This window comes from Amblyomma americanum, chromosome 2 (assembly GCF_052857255.1).
Source record: "Amblyomma americanum isolate KBUSLIRL-KWMA chromosome 2, ASM5285725v1, whole genome shotgun sequence".
Taxonomy (NCBI): domain Eukaryota; kingdom Metazoa; phylum Arthropoda; class Arachnida; order Ixodida; family Ixodidae; genus Amblyomma; species Amblyomma americanum.
Window position 1 is genome coordinate 164,882,805 of NC_135498.1, and position 19,450 is coordinate 164,902,254.

At 48.3% G+C, this 19,450-nt stretch overlaps 1 protein-coding gene and 1 pseudogene across 2 annotated transcripts in view; one reads left to right on the top strand and one right to left on the bottom strand.

Annotated features, from left to right (window-relative positions):
* Positions 1-19,450, top strand: part of Nab2 (Nuclear polyadenosine RNA-binding 2) — a 78,018-nt gene that overhangs the window by 33,765 nt on the left and 24,803 nt on the right. For both annotated transcript variants that reach the window (XM_077655421.1, XM_077655420.1), the window contains exons 15-18: positions 1,362-1,630; positions 2,855-3,002; positions 12,458-12,591; positions 13,737-13,816. In XM_077655421.1, the coding sequence (XP_077511547.1) occupies positions 1,362-1,630; positions 2,855-3,002; positions 12,458-12,591; positions 13,737-13,816 (631 nt within the window). The remainder of the gene's footprint in view (positions 1-1,361; positions 1,631-2,854; positions 3,003-12,457; positions 12,592-13,736; positions 13,817-19,450) is intronic.
* Positions 4,040-6,051, bottom strand: LOC144121950 (uncharacterized; annotated as a pseudogene).

Genomic DNA, 19,450 nt, shown 5'->3' on the forward strand with positions numbered 1-19,450 from the left:
CCGTACTCAAAACCTACATTCCATGCTGTAGAGTTGCTTGCGGACCGTGCATCTGTTAACAACGGCATGCAATGGCAGGTGTAATGACCAATGGACAGCCCTGTCTGCGAGAACAGTCTGGCCGCTTAGATTCAGTTTCAGTTTTCTGAGCTTCGTGTCACCCTGCAGCAACAGTGGCTCGAGATCAGCCAGCCAACTGACGTGTCAGATGCTGCTTGGCGCACCCGGTGTTCCCCTCCCCCTTTTTTTTCCTTCCTGCCTCGGTGCCAGCGTGGTTTAATTTTTCAAGTGCACTGAAATTGCACGCTTGGCCCACGCTGTCCCAGTTCGTGCGATGAAGTCTCCTCACGTGCGACGGTGCTGCTTGTGAGGGGTGTGACGTGATAGCTGTGGAGCTCCACTGTGTCGCACCATGAAGGCGGCTGGGGAGGCCTTTATGATTTTGGAGCAGTTCTGCTTCGGTGTTCCTGACAGTATGCACGCAATAAACCATTAATGGGAACATAAAAAATAGTCACTGTCGTGCTGTTTTCATCTCGAAATTGGGCAACCGGTGCCCATTCTCTCACCAAATGAATTTATCATGTTGCAAGCAGTTCCTGACAGTTTTTTCGGGGATAATACAAACTTTCAGATAATTTGAACATTTCTTTTGGTTGCTTGATGTTCGACTTCATAGTCATCAGCCTGACTACACCCACTGCAGGGCAAAGGCCTCTCCCATGTCTCTTCAATTAAGCCTGTCCTTTGCCAGCTGTGGCCACCATATCCCCGCAAACTTCTTAATCTCATCCGCCCTCCTAACTTTTTGCCGTCCCCTGCTCTGCTTGCCTTCTCTTGGAATCCACTCTGTTACCCTTAAGGACCAGCAGTTATCTTGCCGACGCATCGCATGCCTTGTGTTAACTGTAGTGAAAAAAATGGAGTGAAGAACTGATGACAAAACGAGTGCTATAGTACGAAAGCTGATGGTTTATTGCGAGAGGTGCAGTAAATACTGTGTATTCAAAGCACGAAGATGCGTGGAGATTATGGTGGGCACGAGCAACAAAAACAAACAAACTGAAAAGCCATGGTGAAAGGCCACTGAGGTATCCAGTCTCCTGTGCTGGCAAAGTGACAGGAAGTGTGCCATCAAAATTGCTGCTGTTTTGCTGATCGTGAAATTGCGCCAGTTCTATACGTAATGAACCCACAAGTCCAACTTCTAGCTGTGCTTAAAAGCTCTGTTTATAAGACGGCGCTATCTTCAGTTGAGGGGGCGCAGAGGTGTGTTGTGTATGTCATTGTACTCCTAGGTCGCACTAATGGTGCTCACTGGTGCTGCTTCGAGGACGTAATCATTGTTGTTTCCCTTGCAGCGCCCACCGGTTCGGTGCGTCGGGTGATGCTGCTGCTGCCTCGGCCTCCCCCCAGCCCCAGCAGTGGCCCCGGTTCGTGGTCACCCTGGATGGAGTGGACCCGGCGAGCTTCCAGGGTGGTGGCCACCGCGAAGTGCTCGCCACCACCACCGACCTGGACGAGCTGCCTGAGGAGGAGGAGGAGGATGGGGTGGAGCAGCAGCTGGTGCCGCAGAGGCCATCGGTCAAGAGCCGCCTCCGCATGCCACCGCCACAGGTCGTTGACGCCGGTGAGTGTGCCCAGCGTGCACATGGTGGTGCACTTTGGTTAGGCAAAAGGCGCTGCTAACTGTGTGGCTGGAGAGAGATAGAGAGGTGTGGGGGCATTCCTGGTCACAGGCAATGGATTACTTAGCACCGTACAACTTGTTGTGTGAATGAAAAAAAAATGCAAAGGCTGCCGTTGGTCAGTTTTCTAAATGAAGGGCTTTAAATGCATTCATAATAGCATTGACCAAAGAGAGGCCTAACTAGTGCACAGGACTGGCAAAATGCCAGAAACGTTATGTGCAGTCACTCAGTGGCTTTGGCGTTCAGCTACTGATCTGAAGTAAGGTTGCAGGATCAAATCCGAGCCACGGCAGCTGCATGTCGAGGCGAAATGCAAAAATGCCTTTGATGCTGTGTGCGATGTCTGTGCTTGTTAAAGAACCCCAGGTGGTCTAAATTTATCTCTGAGCCCTTCACTATGGCGTCCCCATAGCCATTTTGTCACTTCGAGACATTAAACCCCACAGTTTACTATGTATGCTTTGAGGGGCCTGTACATAGACTGGAATAAGAATTAAGCCTGAGAAAAAAATGTACATTAATTTTGGCTTAAAGTGCTTTGCTGCTATTGTTAGCAGCCAGCACATTGTCGTATGCATAAAAAAAGATGATAAATGAGCCAATAAAAGGCGGTATAGGTGGTACATAGTGAGAAGGGCTCTTTGTTGGTGCCAAGTGTTTAGTGAGCATCTGCCATTTGTTGATTGTCCGCAGGGTTTGGCTTCACATGGGTCTTTTTTGCTGGGCTGTGATCCTGTTGGAATGTGACTAAGGACAGCACAGTGAGTTATGGAAAGGAAAATTATTGGTGTAACGTTAAGAAACAGAAAGAGGGTGGAGTCGGTCAGGCGACAAACGTGGGTTAATGACACACTGGACGAAATCAAGAGGAATAAATGTGCTTGGGCAGGGCATGCAATGCGAAGCCAAGGTAACCGCTGGTCCTTAAAAGGGTGATGGAGTGGATTCCAAGGGAAGGGAGGCGTTAGGAGGAGGCGGCAGAAAGACAGGTGGGCAGACGAGGTTTAAGAAGTTTGCAGGGATAAGGTGGCCACAGCTGGCACAGGAATCTCTTAATTGGAGGGGTATTGAACACGTGTTTGTCCTGCAGTGGGCACATTCAGGCTGGCGGTGGTGGTGATGACCATCTTGTTTTTTCTTTTCCCTTGTGGTTGGTGATGCAGAGCTCATGGAGGTAGGCATGGTTGAGGAAGAAGAGGCCATGGCGGTTGATGGCGGCACTGCTCCCCGCCTTCTTGAGAAGTGCCGCTATTGGCCGGCCTGCAAGAATGGTGACCGGTGCCCTTTCCACCACCCCAGTGTGCCCTGCAAGTGAGTCGGGGAGAGGGGATCACATTTGAGAGCGCCGTTCTGGTCTCCACATGTGTGTGCAGCTGCCTTTCATTGAGCAGTGTGGGGAAGTGTGCACACTGAGGATCTGCGCAGACAGGGGCCGTATAAGCACGTGGCATTATTTTTGTTGCACTTTGATGTACAGTCTAGGCCACAGTAACCCTTCAGGCACTGCGTCCACGACCTAAGAGTGGTGAAATTTTCTCATACAAGGCGAATTTCCACCTTTGAATACTGCGCTCTTACCATATGGACCTTCCCCGTCAAGTTTGTGGCTCCATCTCTTGCAGCTACAGCGAAGTGTGTTTGTAAAAATTAAGAAAAGATGGGCGTCAAGACGTTCCTTGCCGGACGACTGAAAGCTTTTATTTTTGCATAATTTCTTTTGAAATGGTCATGAATGATGCAATTTAAGGGGAGATGCTCCTCGAAAACACTTTTTTTTAAATAATGAACCCAAGGTTATGAAACTTTGGCCACTGATAGAGTTTTTAATGCTGATTCCAAATATGTATTTAGTTTCAGCATACATTTTTTAGTTTTTATGTAAATGGGTTCACACAAGCATAATATAGGGTCTTTTGTGCACACTTTTTTGATAATTAAATTTATGTTCTGAGCAGCTTGCAATAGCTCATTGTGTTGCTTTAGTAATGTAGTATGTTCAAATCTACTTCAAATTTATTCATTTTAGCCCATAATTGTAAAAAAAATTCAGAAACACCAAAGTGTATATTTTGGGCACCATGAGTCAACATTCTGATTTTTTTTAAAAAAATGTTGAACAGATATTTTATAACCAGATAGATAATAACATTCTATACACTTTGAAGAGGCTGTGTGCAAAATTTCATCCAAATCTGACTATTGGAAGTACTTGAAATTTGTTGCACGAAACATAGAAAATGCTGAAAACTGCAAATGGAGAAAACTGCATTTGAAAGTTTCAAACATCTGTATTTTTCATAAACTTCACAAAAGCACATGAAACTTCATCAGAAAATAGAGAAATATGCAGAGAACACTGCAATGCTCATCAGAACTCCCCTGGCCCATAAGTTGACCCCTCAAAATTTTCTCTAACAGAGTCTGTGAGGCGTGCTCTCTTCACCATATTACGGCGATGCGCTCGAGCTTCTGCAGTTTGGCGGAGTGACATTTTTTTTACTCTTCTCTGGTCCCGGGAATTACCTAAGACAACAAGCTCTTCTGGTGGCAGCACACCAAGCTCCTGAAGCACTTTCTCAAAGCTTGTATGTCCGCTGTTATACCATAGAACAGCAATGGCAGTTGCTGTTTCAACAGCAGTCCTGGAAGCGAACCTGGTTTTTGGGCAGAGCAGCCAGATTTTACTATTCAGGGACTCTGCTGCATTTTGGGTCTTCCCCTGTAAGCAGCGGGTGAGCAGCTTTTCCTCAGTGAGGCGCTTATATATGGGCAGCAGAGCTAGCCCCTGTGCCTTTGTCAGAAGCGGGGTGTGGTCCGGTGCAGGCTGTTCCAGCGCTTCGGCCCGTCGGTGCTTGCACCATGATTCCACTCCTTCCGGGCAGAACTTGTGGCTACCAGCGTTATTAGTCGAACATGAGTGAAAATATGATGCCCAAATGGCACGATACATTTTTTGTACATTACCCCGGTTGCTTGTGATTGCTATCCTGTAGTAGTTCTGCAACTTTTGTATCTGTGTATCTTTCAACTTCTCACCGCGTGGAAGAGGTGTCGCCAACTTCCTAAGAGCAGTGCCTAGGCGCTTGGCCACATGGTTTGTGCAATCCTCCTTCACGATGGAGGTTTCACCGTACACTTTAGCCTGACACACAGCACTGAAAGCTTTACTGTCCCCATCACTAAGAAATTTGGTAAAGCGCAGTGGGGTTTTCTGCGAGGAGGTCCGCTGGCTTATATGCACTGCTGCCTCTGTTTCCATGGCGTGGGAGGAGCATTCAGTGTTCTTCTCACAAACAGGGCCATGGAAACCTTCCAGATTTCCTCCTCCTCACTTCCAAGGTCTTGGTGCCGACTGCAAGCAAGGCAGAAGTTCGACAGGACCTCAAAATCGAGGCACAAACCACTGTCGACTGACACAGCGGTGCCAACTCCATTATGGCTCTTGTGACCCCGTTTTTGCCATGTGCCATCAAACATGACGGCAATATCTGAGTCATCCACCATCTCTCTCGTGAAAGCCCTCGCCTTCTCCATGTTTTCTGCCACGGCTTTCATGGCCGCAAGATGAACTTTCTTGCCGATCGCAGTAAAGTTCTTGTGGTGCAATGGGTTTGGCAGGCCAAGAATAGCACAAAATCGCGATAACTGTTCATGCCCGATGCCAATCGCGCGCGCAGCCACCACCAGTTTCACATTCACGGCGAAGCTGTCACGAGAGCTCCCACTCACATAGTCCCGATTTCCGCTGGCACCATCCGCAGATTCACTGGGCACAACGCGGCTCGAGGTGTGCGCAGCAGAAAGAACCGATGCTGGGCACTCACTATTTTCACAGTGCAGCTCAAGAAACGCTGAAAGCCCCTTTCGCTTTTCCGCCGGTTCGCGTACCGCAAGGGTACAGGCACGGCACGTAGGGCAAGCAGCGCCGATTACCAGCGCCGTAAGCGCGCCTATTTCGCATATCGCAGCACTCGCAGAATGTCGACCGCACGCTGCTTTATCTTCTTTGAAGAGTCCAATCTTCACCTCCGAGGCGCTCACAAATTCCACCGCGGCGTCGATCTCGTCCGAGTGCCCGTTCGCCTGGCTAGGGCTAGCTGGCGTCGGGTGACTTCTTTTCGTTGCCGTTTTCCGGTGAAGTTTGCGACGGCGTCCTCGGTACGGTTTGTTCGTACGAGCCTTTCGAACTCGGAAATCGCGCTTTTGCGAGTCGTTCATCGCGAATGAACAAATGCTAAAAGGCCGCAGAGATCGATTGAAACGCCGGACTAGCCGTGTACAAAGCAAGAGCAGGAAAGGCCAGGAGGTAGGCTTCGCCACAGCATCGCATCAGTCCGGGCCAATGGCGGCTTCGCTAGAGCCCCACGTGACCAGTAGCGACGCTTGAAGCGTGCGCGAAAAACGTGTTTTTCTTATTATTTTCAGCCAGATACGAAACTGCAGGAGGCGCTGTCTACGAGAAAAAGGCTTACTCAACCTCTCCCAGCAAATGGCAATGGCGGGCAACGCGCCGTTTTCGAGATGCAGGCGTTCGAAAGTAGATGATTTGCGCGAAAAGCAGCACTTTCTCGAGCCACCGTGGTTGAATAAAATAGACTTTTTACTAATTTCGCGATCGAATTTTGCCTTGATCTTTTCGGGAGTTGTAGCTGAATGCCCAAAGATAATTTTACAGGCAAAAACTCAAAACTGAAAAATTACTCGGAAAACTCGCTTTTTCGACGCGCATCTCCCCTTAATGTTGAGAATGTGTCAATAAGCTAACGTAGAAATGGCACACCAATTTTTCTTGTCAAAGACAAAGCGCTGTGATGGACATTCAGAGCTGTGCAACTACAAACGAGGACATGGTGCCTTAACGCCGAAATTGTCAAATTGTCGTTTTCTGCCCACTGTGCACCTTTTGTTGGGCATGTGTGGTACGAATCGGGTCTAATTGCTTACAGGTGTTGAAGACCATGCTTTTGCGAGGAGAACGTTGGACGACTCTAGCGCTGAAGCATTATTCATAGAAATAGCCGATGGAGAAGCGCCTCCTAAGAAACGCAGCCAATGAAGGCCCGCAGATGGTCGCGAAGAACCACCACTACGCTGAGCCGACAAATCCAGCGCATTATGATCAATGCTTAAAGTCACGGGGGTCTCGGAGGGTTTCAGATTCCCTACCAATTTTGAAATCCCACATGCTACAATGTAGAATGCATGAATCCGAAGCAAGAAACCATTTTTATGCTTCTTTTTCAGTGGTTGTCTAAACATTTCTTCTTCATCGTTTTGAAACTTTTGCTGTGGATTTTTAGCAAGAATTATTGCCACTTTGTATAAAACTGCAGACGGAGAGAAATACAAAGTGGAGGCACTACACAATGGGGGGATGAAACAGGGGAACCAGAGCCCTCAACTACGGGTCATGCTACATTGTAGCATGTGGGATTTCAACATTGGTAGGGAATCGGAGCCAAGAGGTGGCTGCACTAACGCTCACGGACGCCCCTCATTGGTCTCTCCGCTGGCGCTGTGTGTCTGTATTTTTAGCTTGATTAGCTTGATTGCCACCTGTGCACGTTGCACATCTACCCCATCGCGCGCTTTTGTCACTCTTGTTGCGGTGCGGACGTTTCGTTGGCTTCGTTCAAATCTCGGGCCCTTGTTGTAATTCGGGATGGCGGACGGGAACACCGTGCCCATTTCCATTGTATTCAGCGGTAGAGATGAAAGCGGCCTGGCGGAGGTGACGGCCACTGGCGAGCGGAACTGCTTCCGCAAGGCCTACTTCGCCGACACAGTGTCTCATGCCGAGCCTGATGCTTCGGAAGATGACCAGCCCGGCGGCGATTTGTGGCAGTGCATTGGCAACTCCGACACGGGTGGTCATGACATTGGTTGGAATGATTTTATTTCTGTCTATGACGACGCCGACACCGCGGAACCGTGCACGGACGAGGGCATCGTTTATGAAGTGTGGGACGAGAGTGGCGCGGAGGAATCAGATGAGGATGAAACGTTGGAGCCAGCCCTCATAAGCACGCCTGTAGCAATGAGCTACATAGAGAGCCTCAGACAACTGTCTATGCCAAGGGCCTCGGCGATAGCACGCTTCTGCTTTAAATAAACTGGAAACCTCCCTCATCGGATCTGCGCTGCAGAAACAGACGTCCATCACGGACTTTTTTGCGAAGAAAAAATTTTGTGTTTTGACAAGCAACTGTATTTAAAGCTGTGGTCCACTTACTACGAACTTGAGGATATAACGAACGGACGCCGCGTGATGCTCATGTTCGTTATAAGCGGGCTCGGCTGTAGAACATGGAGATAGTGTGTTAGTTCTCTGATTTGAATTAAGCAAACAACGACCTTTAAAAATGATTTCTCCTCTTTGCAAAAGCCTTGTGTAAAGCAGGCCGCAAGATGCTATCTCGCTCTCTCTCCCTCTTCCCCTGAGCTCAGATCCCTTCGATGGAGCCAGACCTTAAGCACTTCCTATGATGGAAGCGACCATTGGTCCCAACTTCTAAACACGTCATTGGCGCAACAGTGCCGAAGCGAAGGCTGCACATCTAAAAACCGCGTTCGGTGCCAGAAATGCGGAAATTTAAGACCGTTTTTATCTGTTTCATAAGTCGTGAAGTAAAGAATAATTCTCTCAAATGCATATTTTCACAGCTAAACATTTAGTCATGTCTAACGATCAGTCAGAAAAGGGGAGCAAATGTTGCAGTGTTAACATTCATGTAGCGACTTTGAGACGCTATGTCCACATATGTGGACGCGACTGAAATATGATCAAATATGAATATTTTTTGCGTAATATTTTACACATCACTTCTGCTTGGTCCGCTGATCATGAGTTATGCAAAAAAGTTTTTTCCTTTCAGCAGATTTAATTGGCGCCTGAAGGGGATAATGCGGAGCACACCTCAGCGATCAGATGCCTGTTGCGCTTGCTTAATGAAAATCAAGTGGCAAATGCCACTGGTGTGCTCAAACAGAAATGGAGGAAGCCTTCCTATCTGCTGCACATAGTGTGTGAGAAGAGGTGGAACTCCTATGAGTGCTTTGTGTTAATCTGGCCATCTCTGTATATGCGTGTTGTATTGGTGAAACACTAGGGTACCGAAATGATGAACAGTGCACACTCAAACCCCACTACAACGAACACCGTGACTGCGAAATTTCCACCACAACGAAGTATTTCCGATTCCCCTTCTACATACCATACAAGGCAGTGCAATTATTTTCCCCCACAACAATCAATTTTTGGAGCGAGGTTCCACTTCAGCGAAATTTTTCCGAGGAAGCGGCCTGTTTTTTTTTCTCTTTTTGCGTCCACACATGCCCATATCTCTCTAGGTTTCACCAAATACGGCTGCCGAAGACAGTCTGCATTTTCAGTAGCGCAGCTGACATTCCCTGGAGAATCGGAATTTATATGCAGTCATATGCACATAAAGATGCAATGTGGCGCACGACTGCCTGTGACAGTTTTGCCGACGGCCCGGACTCCGCACTTGCGAATTGTGGTTGTTGGCGGTGGCTTTGGCTTTTTCGCTCGCTTTGCTGACAAACGCACAACGGAAATGAGTTCTATAGTGTTCATTTCAGTGTGAAGCAATCGTGTCAACGGAAATCACTGAAAATGTTAAATGTTATATGATAACCGGTGGCTAGTTCTACAGCGCTTTTTCCGAGGCTTCTTTGCAGAGCACATAAGGCCTAGCGACAGCGAGCAAGTGGCACACAACGATCCGCTGTCACCTGGTGTATCGGTGGGCGGCATGTCGTTGCAAGAAGCCTGGCGCCAGCCAGGTTGCACTCTAGTCTCGCTTTTGTGCCACAGGCGAGCATCGTGATAATGTTTTTGTTTTTTTTTACCTGTCTGGCGCACTGGTGACCGAATACAGCCACTGCTAGTGTCGGTAGTTCTTGGCCGATGTCTCAACAAAACGGCACTCCGCCGGTATGTTTGTACCGCGTGCTGCAAAACGTCTTCGAAGAATCGGAGCAACCACATTTCCGGCATGTTGTCTAAAGGATCGATTTCGATGTGCGTGTGACCACTACTCAGCGCGCAGTCCATGCCGAAATGCCTCCAGGCAGCGTGGTCCAAGTACGGGTTCTCGCACGACGAAAGCAAGGGCGCTTTTAAAACATGTGCGGGAAAAAATAATTTTTAATAGCTTATGTAGCGGGTGCATTTGTTACAAGATTCCGAGATTTTCGGGGCGCCAAAAATATCGCCACGACGCTGATATTGAAACAACGAAAGACCAACACTGACAAATTTTTGTAAAATAAACACTGTTCATGAAGTATCCTGTCCAATCTGTCAATATCCCCTTCAGGTTCCAATTAAATCAGCTGGAAGGAAATATCTTCTTTTGCATAAATGACGATCAGTAGACTAAGCAGAAGTGATGTGCAAAAAATTTTGCAAAAATATTCATTTTTAAGCATATTCTATTCGCGTCCACATTTGTGGACATAGTGCCTTAAACCTGATCATTATCATCATCTTCAGCCCTACTACACCCACTGCAGGGCAAAGGCCTCTCCCATGTCTCTCCAATTAACCCTGTCCTTTGCATGCAAACTTCTTAATCTCATCTGCCCACCTAACATTCTGCCGCCCCCTGCTGCGCTTAACTATGAACAAACCAATTAAACCTGATACATGAACTTAAACACTGCTACATTTGCTTGCCTTTTCTGACTGATCGTTAGACATGAATAACGGGGTGAGCTTGAAGGCTGGCCCTTCTGCCCACTGACGTCTTTGGGGTAAGGGACACACAGTGAGGTGTGTCGCCCTAATCGGTTGTGAGCTTGTGCGACAGCGATTTTTAAAAAATTATTTCTAAATTATAGGGTCCGCGCAGAGCTTTCAAGTTTGACTCAATGACTCAAACACCCACAAAGACCACCTCTAAAGATCTGCTGCAAAACAACCCACGCAGTGCAGCTACTGTCACGCTGCGAACGTCCGCCCTCTTTTTCCCTACTGTACTTAGTACTGCACATTGACTAGCTCTCCTTTCTGAGCGAACCGTGCCGCATCTTTCTGCTTTCACAGCCAGCTTTTTGTAGCGATAGCTACACTACGAGCCTTCAGCGTGGTGCCCCTTGAGCTTCGTGGTGGCACTGTGGCTGGTCACGTGGTTGGTCACATGGTGCGAAGCAGTTGCCGGCGGTACGGTGCGCAAGCGAAACCGAGTGGGGTGGGTGGGGGAGGAGAGAGTGAATCCATGTCCAGGGACGAAGATGAAGAAGGAACGCCCAACGAAACAGAGAGGCGAAAGAACTTCGACTGAGCGAGTTCCACTCGGCCAGACATAGCTATCGCGTCACTCCAGGTTTAACCAGAGCTAAACCACAGCCAATTTTTTTTTCTTTGCACGCCACGCACTTTGCCTTGCGGCCCCAAGGCCTTCGAAAAGTTGGCTTCTCCGCGATCTATTGAGCTTGGCAGTGAAGCCATCTCAAAGACTCGCCGTTTTGTCGTCATTGATATCCATTTACCTCCAAACGTTGGCCTCATGATCCTCGCCTTATCGCGTGCCGCGATGTCATCTTTCTACGGGAAGTAAGTCGCCACGTGGCGTCCAGGCGCTCTTTGCTATAGCCGTTCGTTGTTAAAAAATCTTTACATAAAGGAAAAAGAATGTAGTCGCACATGGAAGGCAATGGTCCCACTTCACTGTATCCGAGTTTTTACTATAATCAAGTTTACTATAGCAGAGTTACTGTTGGTTTGCACAGGCTATATAGTCCTGTGCGAACCAAACCACAGTGACTTCGTCAATGGTGTTTGTGGAGTGTCTGTGCAGTGATTTTATGGCAAGCAAGAAAAAAATTAAAGAAAGCTTTTTTGGAAAAAAGTGCACACCTCCCGCAGGAAAGCTTCTCTGAACATTCACGGGAAGGTGCGGAGAAAGTATTCCTGTACGGGGTTCTTTCTCCAGTGTGCCAGCTGCTGGGAAGGCAGGGTACCATCACGCCAGCCTGCACGTGGCAATCTCATATGGCCAGACCTTCGTGCGTCATAGGCTGCATGTTACTCATGCAGCTTTGCAGGGGTTTTTCTTGATGGAGAGGTAGCACAACGTACATGTTGTTTGCACCAGGTGGAAACACATGTGGGTGCACCTGCTTATGGAGTTGTGTAACGGCCATGCTCTACAAGGAGCGAGATAAAAGACAGGGAAAGGAAAAAACAAAAAAAAATTGTTACAGATCCCAGACTGCAAGGCTAACCAGCTGGGCAGTTTTGAAGTGCTTGGAGTTGGAAGTGCTTGGGGGGGGGGGGGGGAAGAAGAAGGAAGGAAGGAAGGAAAAATATTGCAAATAGAGTTCGCTACAGAAAAAAGAAAAAGAACGATGGGGAAAAAAAGAAACTGTATAATACTGCTCTCAGGTCAGATGATGTCAGCTTGTTTCATGCCCTCAATCCTCAGCTCAGTTCACGCATGGCACAAGAAATGCTCTGTTTGAGATTGCCTTCTCCCTTCAAGCTAATTCTATTGTTCTCATATTCGGACGTACTTTGCATGCTCAGATGTTATTTTTGTGGCACTTCTGATAAGATGGACAAATCCTCATGCTCCCCTCTTCAAGGTCATCTTAAAGGGGGTCTACTGCATACTATTCTGCAATACAGCAGTGGTGCAGAAGAGGCCCTGCTATCCTTGCTTGCCGTACGCTACATGCTGTCTATGTGCCTTTTCCCTCCCTCCTCCGATTGCTTTCATCACCGCTACCACCGTGTGCAGGGCGTTCCCCAACTGCAAGTTCCGGGACAAGTGCCTCTTCATCCACCCCAACTGCAAGTACGATGCCTTCTGCAAGCGCAAGGACTGCGTCTTCACCCACGCCAGCCGGCGGAACTTCACGTGCCCACCACCTGGTGAGCTGTGGTCTCGGCATCACTTGCCGCACCTCTCGGTCGTTGCAGTCTGGTGGGGCCACAATGGGTGCAAACAAGAAAAAAAGAGACATACAACCCTGTTCTTCTCCTTGTTCTGTTAGTCGCCATCTTGAATGTCACTGGGTCACAACTTGGACAGCACAGTCTCGTAGGTGCACTGCTTGCATCTTTTGTCAGCCTCGGATCACCGAGCACTGCCTCTGCGCTTGCTGTTGCTTGCAATTAGCTTGTGCGATGCGTGGAAGAAGGCTACTGCACTGACCACCGTATCTAGAGGTTCTGGAAAAAAAAGAAAAATGCCAGAATGGCGCATTAGTTTTTCCACTCTCGGTGGACACCTCAACGGTTTGTTAGGGTTGACCGAGAAAGGCAAACAGTATAAACTGGACACTTTGTGTGGCATGCGGCAAGTGTAGGTGGGCCTAACCCACTTGTGCTCAGGTCTCTAATGGCATACAGGACCACATACCTGCGCATTATAGGTCTTGCTGTAAAGGGATACAAACTTTTCTTCTTATTTCTGAAGTAGTAACTTCAAAACCCTATAATTCAACTTTTATTATAGGCAAGATGATAATTTTACCTTTATTGCATTCCTAAATGTCAAGACAAACCAGTGGCACGCATTTCAGCAAGTTCCCTGCAAAATTTCCTAAATGCTCTGACCAAAAGACGCATGACAGATTTCATAAGTGCACAAGGACTTCTTTGACATGAAATTGAATGACATATTTAGAATCAGCACACCAATATACCTGTTTCCTTAAATAAGATTGCAAATTTTGAGTTCAGTGCTAATAATTATTTTTTTTCAAAGAGCAGGGTCTTCGCTTATGTCTTATCATCTTCAGGTTACAGCTTTCTATTCCAGGCAGATGAAAAATGTGACCGATTTGAGCAACATAGGTAGTTGCTTGAACTAGGATCTACTTGGCTAAGAGTAGCGCTGCACATTTGGGAAATCACAAATAGGTAATGTATTTTGCTGTGAGGCTCTGTTTTGTTGCAGTGGCAGTCGCTGCTGCAGGGAACAGCAGTCATCTGTAGTGCAGTGTGGTGTACCGCCCTTAAGCATCGTTGCCATTGCTGACATTCTGTTCGCTTTCCTTCCCTCGCCGCACCAGTGGTGTCCTCGCCGTCGGTGCAGCAGTGCAAGTTCTTCCCACACTGCACCAACATCAAGTGCCCCTTCTTTCATCCAAAGGTGAGCATATCAGAAAACACAAAATTGTTTTCACTGTGTCAAACATTCACTCCGAAATTTATTGTTGGGTAATCGTTAAGGAAATAATGCAAAGGCACTATTGACACTCCCTTGTGCACCGAGTGCACATTTGAAAGTAAAAGAAAAAGCTTGGAGAACGCTTAAGCTTTCCTCTTTAAAAGTAGAACGTGAGTACGTTATTGGGCCGCTGCCACTTATCTGCAGCTGCAATCTTCCGCCTTATGGGGGGAGTGGGGGGTGCTGGTTTGCTGCTTATCGACAGCCACCAATCAGCCACCGCGCGCGGGGAGGGGGTGCAGGTTCTGCGTGTTGACATAGCAGCTGCTCAAGGCCAGTGCCAAGTGCTATGTGACGGAGCCGTGCAGCAATAATGCAACCATGCTGTAACATGCGTGATATCTTGTTTGTCTCGCATTTTATTATGGTACCATGTATTGGTTTCAGTTGTGAGTTGACCTCCTCACTTGGGTTTTCCAAATTGAAAAAAATAGGTTGATTTACATTCCTGTAAATACGGTAATATTCAGCAGTTCGTTTATTGAAGCACAGAGGCTGGCAGCAGTTTTGCACATACACTAAGCTGTTTCCTTCATAGTTGCACGTCATTTGTACTCGCAAAGGAATTGGCAGACAGTGGAATCTTGTTGATACGATTCTCACGGGCACTGAAAATAAAAACGTATTAGCCGAAAGTCGTATTATCCAAAACGGGCTCCAAAAGATCGCGAGTAATACGTACAACCTTTGTCCGTAAAGTTCCGAGACTGAGTCCGTTAAACAAAATGCGTTTAACTTTGAAATTATTTGTGCAGCACCCCTTCGAAATATTCTCCCTTGCAGTCTATACACAGCTTTTAACGCTTCTTGGGGTCTTGGAAACAGTTGGAAAACGCTTCTTTTGGCAGGGCTGTCAGCTCCTTTGTCATGGCGTCTTGAATGGCCTTCATGCTCCCCATCCAGCGACCTTTTAGGGCTCTCTTCACACGAGGACACAGGAAAAAATCGCATGGGGAGAGGTCAGGCGAATATGGCGGATGGGGAAGTACAGTAATGTTGTGCTTGGCGAGAAATTTTGTCACGCTGAGAGCAGTGTGCGGCCTTGCATTATCGTGGAGAAGGCTCCATTGTCCAGATGCCCATAAGTCAGGGCGACGGCATCACAGTGCATCACGCGTGTGTTGGAGCGCACGGATATAAAACTCCTGATTTACCGTCTGCCCTTGTGGGGTGAACTCCCTCTGGTATCGAAAAAAACTATCAGCATCATCTTTGTTTTGGTCTTCTGTCTCCGCACCTTTATCGACGCCGGAGAGCTTGTGGACCGCCATTCGGCGCCCTGCCTCTTTATTTGAGGATCGTATTGAAAACACCATGTTTCGTTTTCAGCAATGATGCTGTCGACGAATGCAACATCCTTCTCTGCCTCGGAGAGCAAATCAGCGCTCACTGATGCCCGTGCGTCCTTCTGGTCCTGTGTGAGGGAGTGCGGCACAAGTCTGGCATTCAACTTTTGTTTCCCCAAGTTCTCATGCAAAATTTGGTGGCATGTTGTCTTAATAATGTCCAGAGCACCTGTTAGCATGCGAACTGTATGGTGCGGTCTTGCTGTACGATTTCCCTGATCCGAGCCACGTTGTTTTCATTCTATGAGGTTGAAGGGCGCCCCTGCTTTGTGTCGTCTTCCACCGACGTTCGCTCCAAAACGAACCTCTTGTGCCACTCCAAAACTCGCGCTCGTGATACTGCCTCGCTGCTGTAAGCGTCAACGAAGGAGCTCGTACGTCTGTGTGGCTGTCTTGCCAAGCTTCACACAGAATTTTATGTTTACACGCTGTTCAAGGTGAACGTCCATCTCTCCAGATTCACTCACAGTAGAATGCGCAGACGCCTAGTGACAACGTATTTTCTACATGTAGTGCCATCTAGTGGCTGCCACAGCAATTAACATAAATAGCTCAGGTTAGCTCGAAATGATAGCGCTACACATACGCACCAACATTTCTAGAGAAGAAAATAAATCAGTCTTGAAACTTTATGGACAAAGGTTGTACTTGGCACAGAACTTGCTTTTATTAGAGCACTTTAAAATAATCCATCACTTTGCACTACACTTTTTGTTTTTCGATGTCCTGCAGCAAGGTTTTAACTTGTAGAAACGGGTAGCAGTTTCATCGCTGAGCTCCACAGACGAGACAAAGCCACGAAGCGCATCCAAAGCTTCAAGTGCACCGTCAGTATTTAATGGCTGACGATCGCAGCTGCAATCTCCGACGACTTCGTTGTCATCGTCGTCGCTCTACTCTTCAGTGGTAACATCTGCTATGATGTCTTGGACAGTGCGTAATTCGCATGTCGCCAGTTGGTCATCTGCCGATACAAACTCTTCCGGAGACACGTCGACGTTGAGGTTACCCCAGTCAGGGATGCTAATCTCTGCGTCATCATCTTCATTTTTCACCGTAATGCAGGCGCACAAAGAATTCACACTTCTTGAACCAGTTGGCGATGGTTTCAGGTTTGACACGATCCAATGACATCTCCGGAAAATGGATGGCATCAAGAAGATCAACATTGAAGCTAGCATCTTTCCGGTCAATCCTGGCCAAAAAGCGTCTGACCAACAAGCTCCTGAAGTGAAATTTGACGTTTCTTATGATTCCTGCATCTAGGGTATGCAAGTGACTGGTGCAGTTGGGTGGCAGGAAGATTACTTGCACGTTTTGCTGCCACGAAGTATCGACAGGGTGCGCGGCACAATTGTCGAGAAATAGGAGAATTTTAGGGTTCTCGGCATGCATCCGGGCATCCAGAAGGGTGAGGAACTCTGTGAAAAGGGCTCAACTCCGGTCATCCATGCCTTCCTATTCGTTTTGTAAACGACAGGAAGGTGCGGGTTACGCGAGAAGCAGCGTGGCTTCCAGAACTTGCCAATGACAGTAGGCTTAAGCTTCTCCGTCCCATCAGCTTTGCAGCACAATACGGCGACTCTTTTGCTTTTTTTTCCTCCTTGACACGTCTCACCTTTCATGCTGAGACTTAGGCTGAAGGTTGATGAACAATCCAGCTTCATTTGCGTTGAACACGTACCTTGGCTGGTACTGGGTACTGAGAAATCACCGCCGGCAGACTCAAAAGCCAGTTGGAGACCTGATCTTGGTCGGCAGACTTCCCATCGCCGGAAACGATCTTATATGACAAGCCATGCCGTGTTTTGAAATGGTGGAGCCACCCGCCCAGAGCTTTAAAATCGTCGATGCCGAACGAGAGTGCAATCTCATCTGCTTTCTTGTGAAAAGCAGTCCCGTCCACGTTCATGCCCGCCGCCCTCACTTCTCTGAACCATGCCAATAGAATCTCTTCCATTTTGCCATGCTGGGCGCCCCTTGTTTGTTCCACGCCGGCGCCGAAGACTTGTATGTTCTTTCGAATTTCCTCTCGCTTACCGACGATCGTGTTCAGCGTGGAGACAGGCAAACAAAGTTCACGTGCCAGGTCCACACGTTTCTTCTGCGGATTTTCGTCGACTTTTGCGAGGATGTTGAGTTTGTAATGGGACCGACCGGCAGGAGTTCGAGCAGCGCAGCGAAGAAGTAGACGAAGTGCAGCTGGGATTTTCGAGTGACGCCTGTGAGTGTGTCCGTCGTGTCGCCGTCCGACCAACGCCAACCGACCTGTATGCGGATTGAATAAGCGCCTCTCCACTTGGTGAAGGTGTCTCGGTTCCCGTCCCGGTCCTCATCCTGGAACTTCGAAGCGAAACGCTTCTGGTCTCCACAACCATGCCAGAAGGTCCGAGTGAACCATCACAGCCCATCCCTATCACCGTCCTCTGTTCCGGGGCGCAGCGCCAGCGTGACCCTTCTCCATTTAGTGGCACCGACGACCAAGACGTCGACAATTGGCTGGCAACCTATGAGCGCGTCAGCACTTACAGTCGGTGGGACGATTCCGTTAAACTTAGCAACGTCCTCTTCTACCTAACGGACGTTGGCAACCTCTGGTTTCGCTACCATGAGGCCGATCTTCCCACCTGGTCGTCCTTTAAAACCAGCTTTGCTGTTTTCGGCTGCCCCGCCGTCCGGAAACTTCGCGCCGAGCAATGTCTTCGTGCTCGAGCACAGCCCCCTGCTGAGACATTCACTACAGTCGCCGACCGATTGGACTCGAAGGGACCCGAAAAATGGTCCGAATAATCGAACAGTCCGAAAAATTCGTGAAGCACAAAAAAATCACTTTATTGAGATGAAATCGGCTTATAAATGTCACTGATTTTACTTGCGGAAAATTTCTCTTGCTGGCGACGGTTTGCACCTGTATTTGCGCCAAAGTTGTGCTTTCACTGTACATGCTAGACAGCAAGGTCACCTCATTTAGTTAGAATACTTCCCACGCTTCTTTGATGGACCCGGCGGGACCATGTTGTCCACAACCCGAGTGTGCACCACACCGCTCGTTAAACACATGCAAAGATAAGGTACTTTTCTTTCAAAGTGGCGGAACCGCCAGACGAAATCACAAAACGGCGAACAAATGTAACTTTGTGAAGACTGAGCGCCACTCGGTTGACGTGATCAGAGAAACCCAAGTGACGAAACGGCGAATGGCGAACGTATGAGACCCGCCGCGGTGGCTCAGTGGTTAGGGCACTTGGCTACTGATCCGGAGTACCCGGGTTGGAACCCGACTGCGGTGGCCGCGTTTCGATGGAGGTGAAACGCAAAGGCACCCGTGTGCTGTGTGATGTCAGTGCACATTAAAGACCCCCAGGTGGTCGAAATTATTCCGGAGCCCTCCATTACGGCACCTCTTTCTTCCTTTCTTCTTTCAGTCCCTCCTTTATCCCTTCCCGCCGAGATGTGAGATAGCTCCTGCACAATTTCCTTCCTCCAACAACCAATTTTCAACGTATGGGACAAGCGATACGATAACTGCCCGCGACAACGTCGGCGGCAAAAGCAAGTTGACGGCAATGACAATCTGGCTGCCACCTCGAAGTGTCGGAGATCGCAGGGACCTCTACTGACAACAATGAGGTACCGAAAGTGTGTCAAGCCAAGTCAACTGCAGCGTAAATCAACCCCAATCCAAGATGGGGCCTTTTGCGCCGGCGAAAAGCCGATAAAGTGGTCGATTTTGGCCTGCAGGCGACTGAAATTAGTCCGAAAAAAATCGAACTTTCAGACTTTTGAAGTCCGAAATATCCATTGCGAATATGTATGGGCTTCTATGGGGTGACTGACGGTGCCTCATCGAGGTTCGAAATATCCTACAAGTCCGAATTATTGGAGTCGGAATTAACCGTCCGCTACTGTAGTTACATTGAAGATATCGTTGACTTGTGCAAGGGTGTCAACCCGTTCATGACCGAAACTGATAAAGTCAACCACATCCTTAAAGGGATCGCCGAAAACACTTTTCAGATGCTCTTGGCGAAGAACCCCAGCTCCGTCGCTACCGTCATCCAGCTGTGCCAAAGCTATGACGAACTCGAAAATAACGCGCGTCTACACGGCAGTCCTGTGCGCCTGCAGAAGGTCTTGCTGGCTTGGCCCTTGGTGGCTCGTCTTCTGAGCAGTCCCTGTTCATGCAGCAGGTCAAAGACTTCGTCCGCGA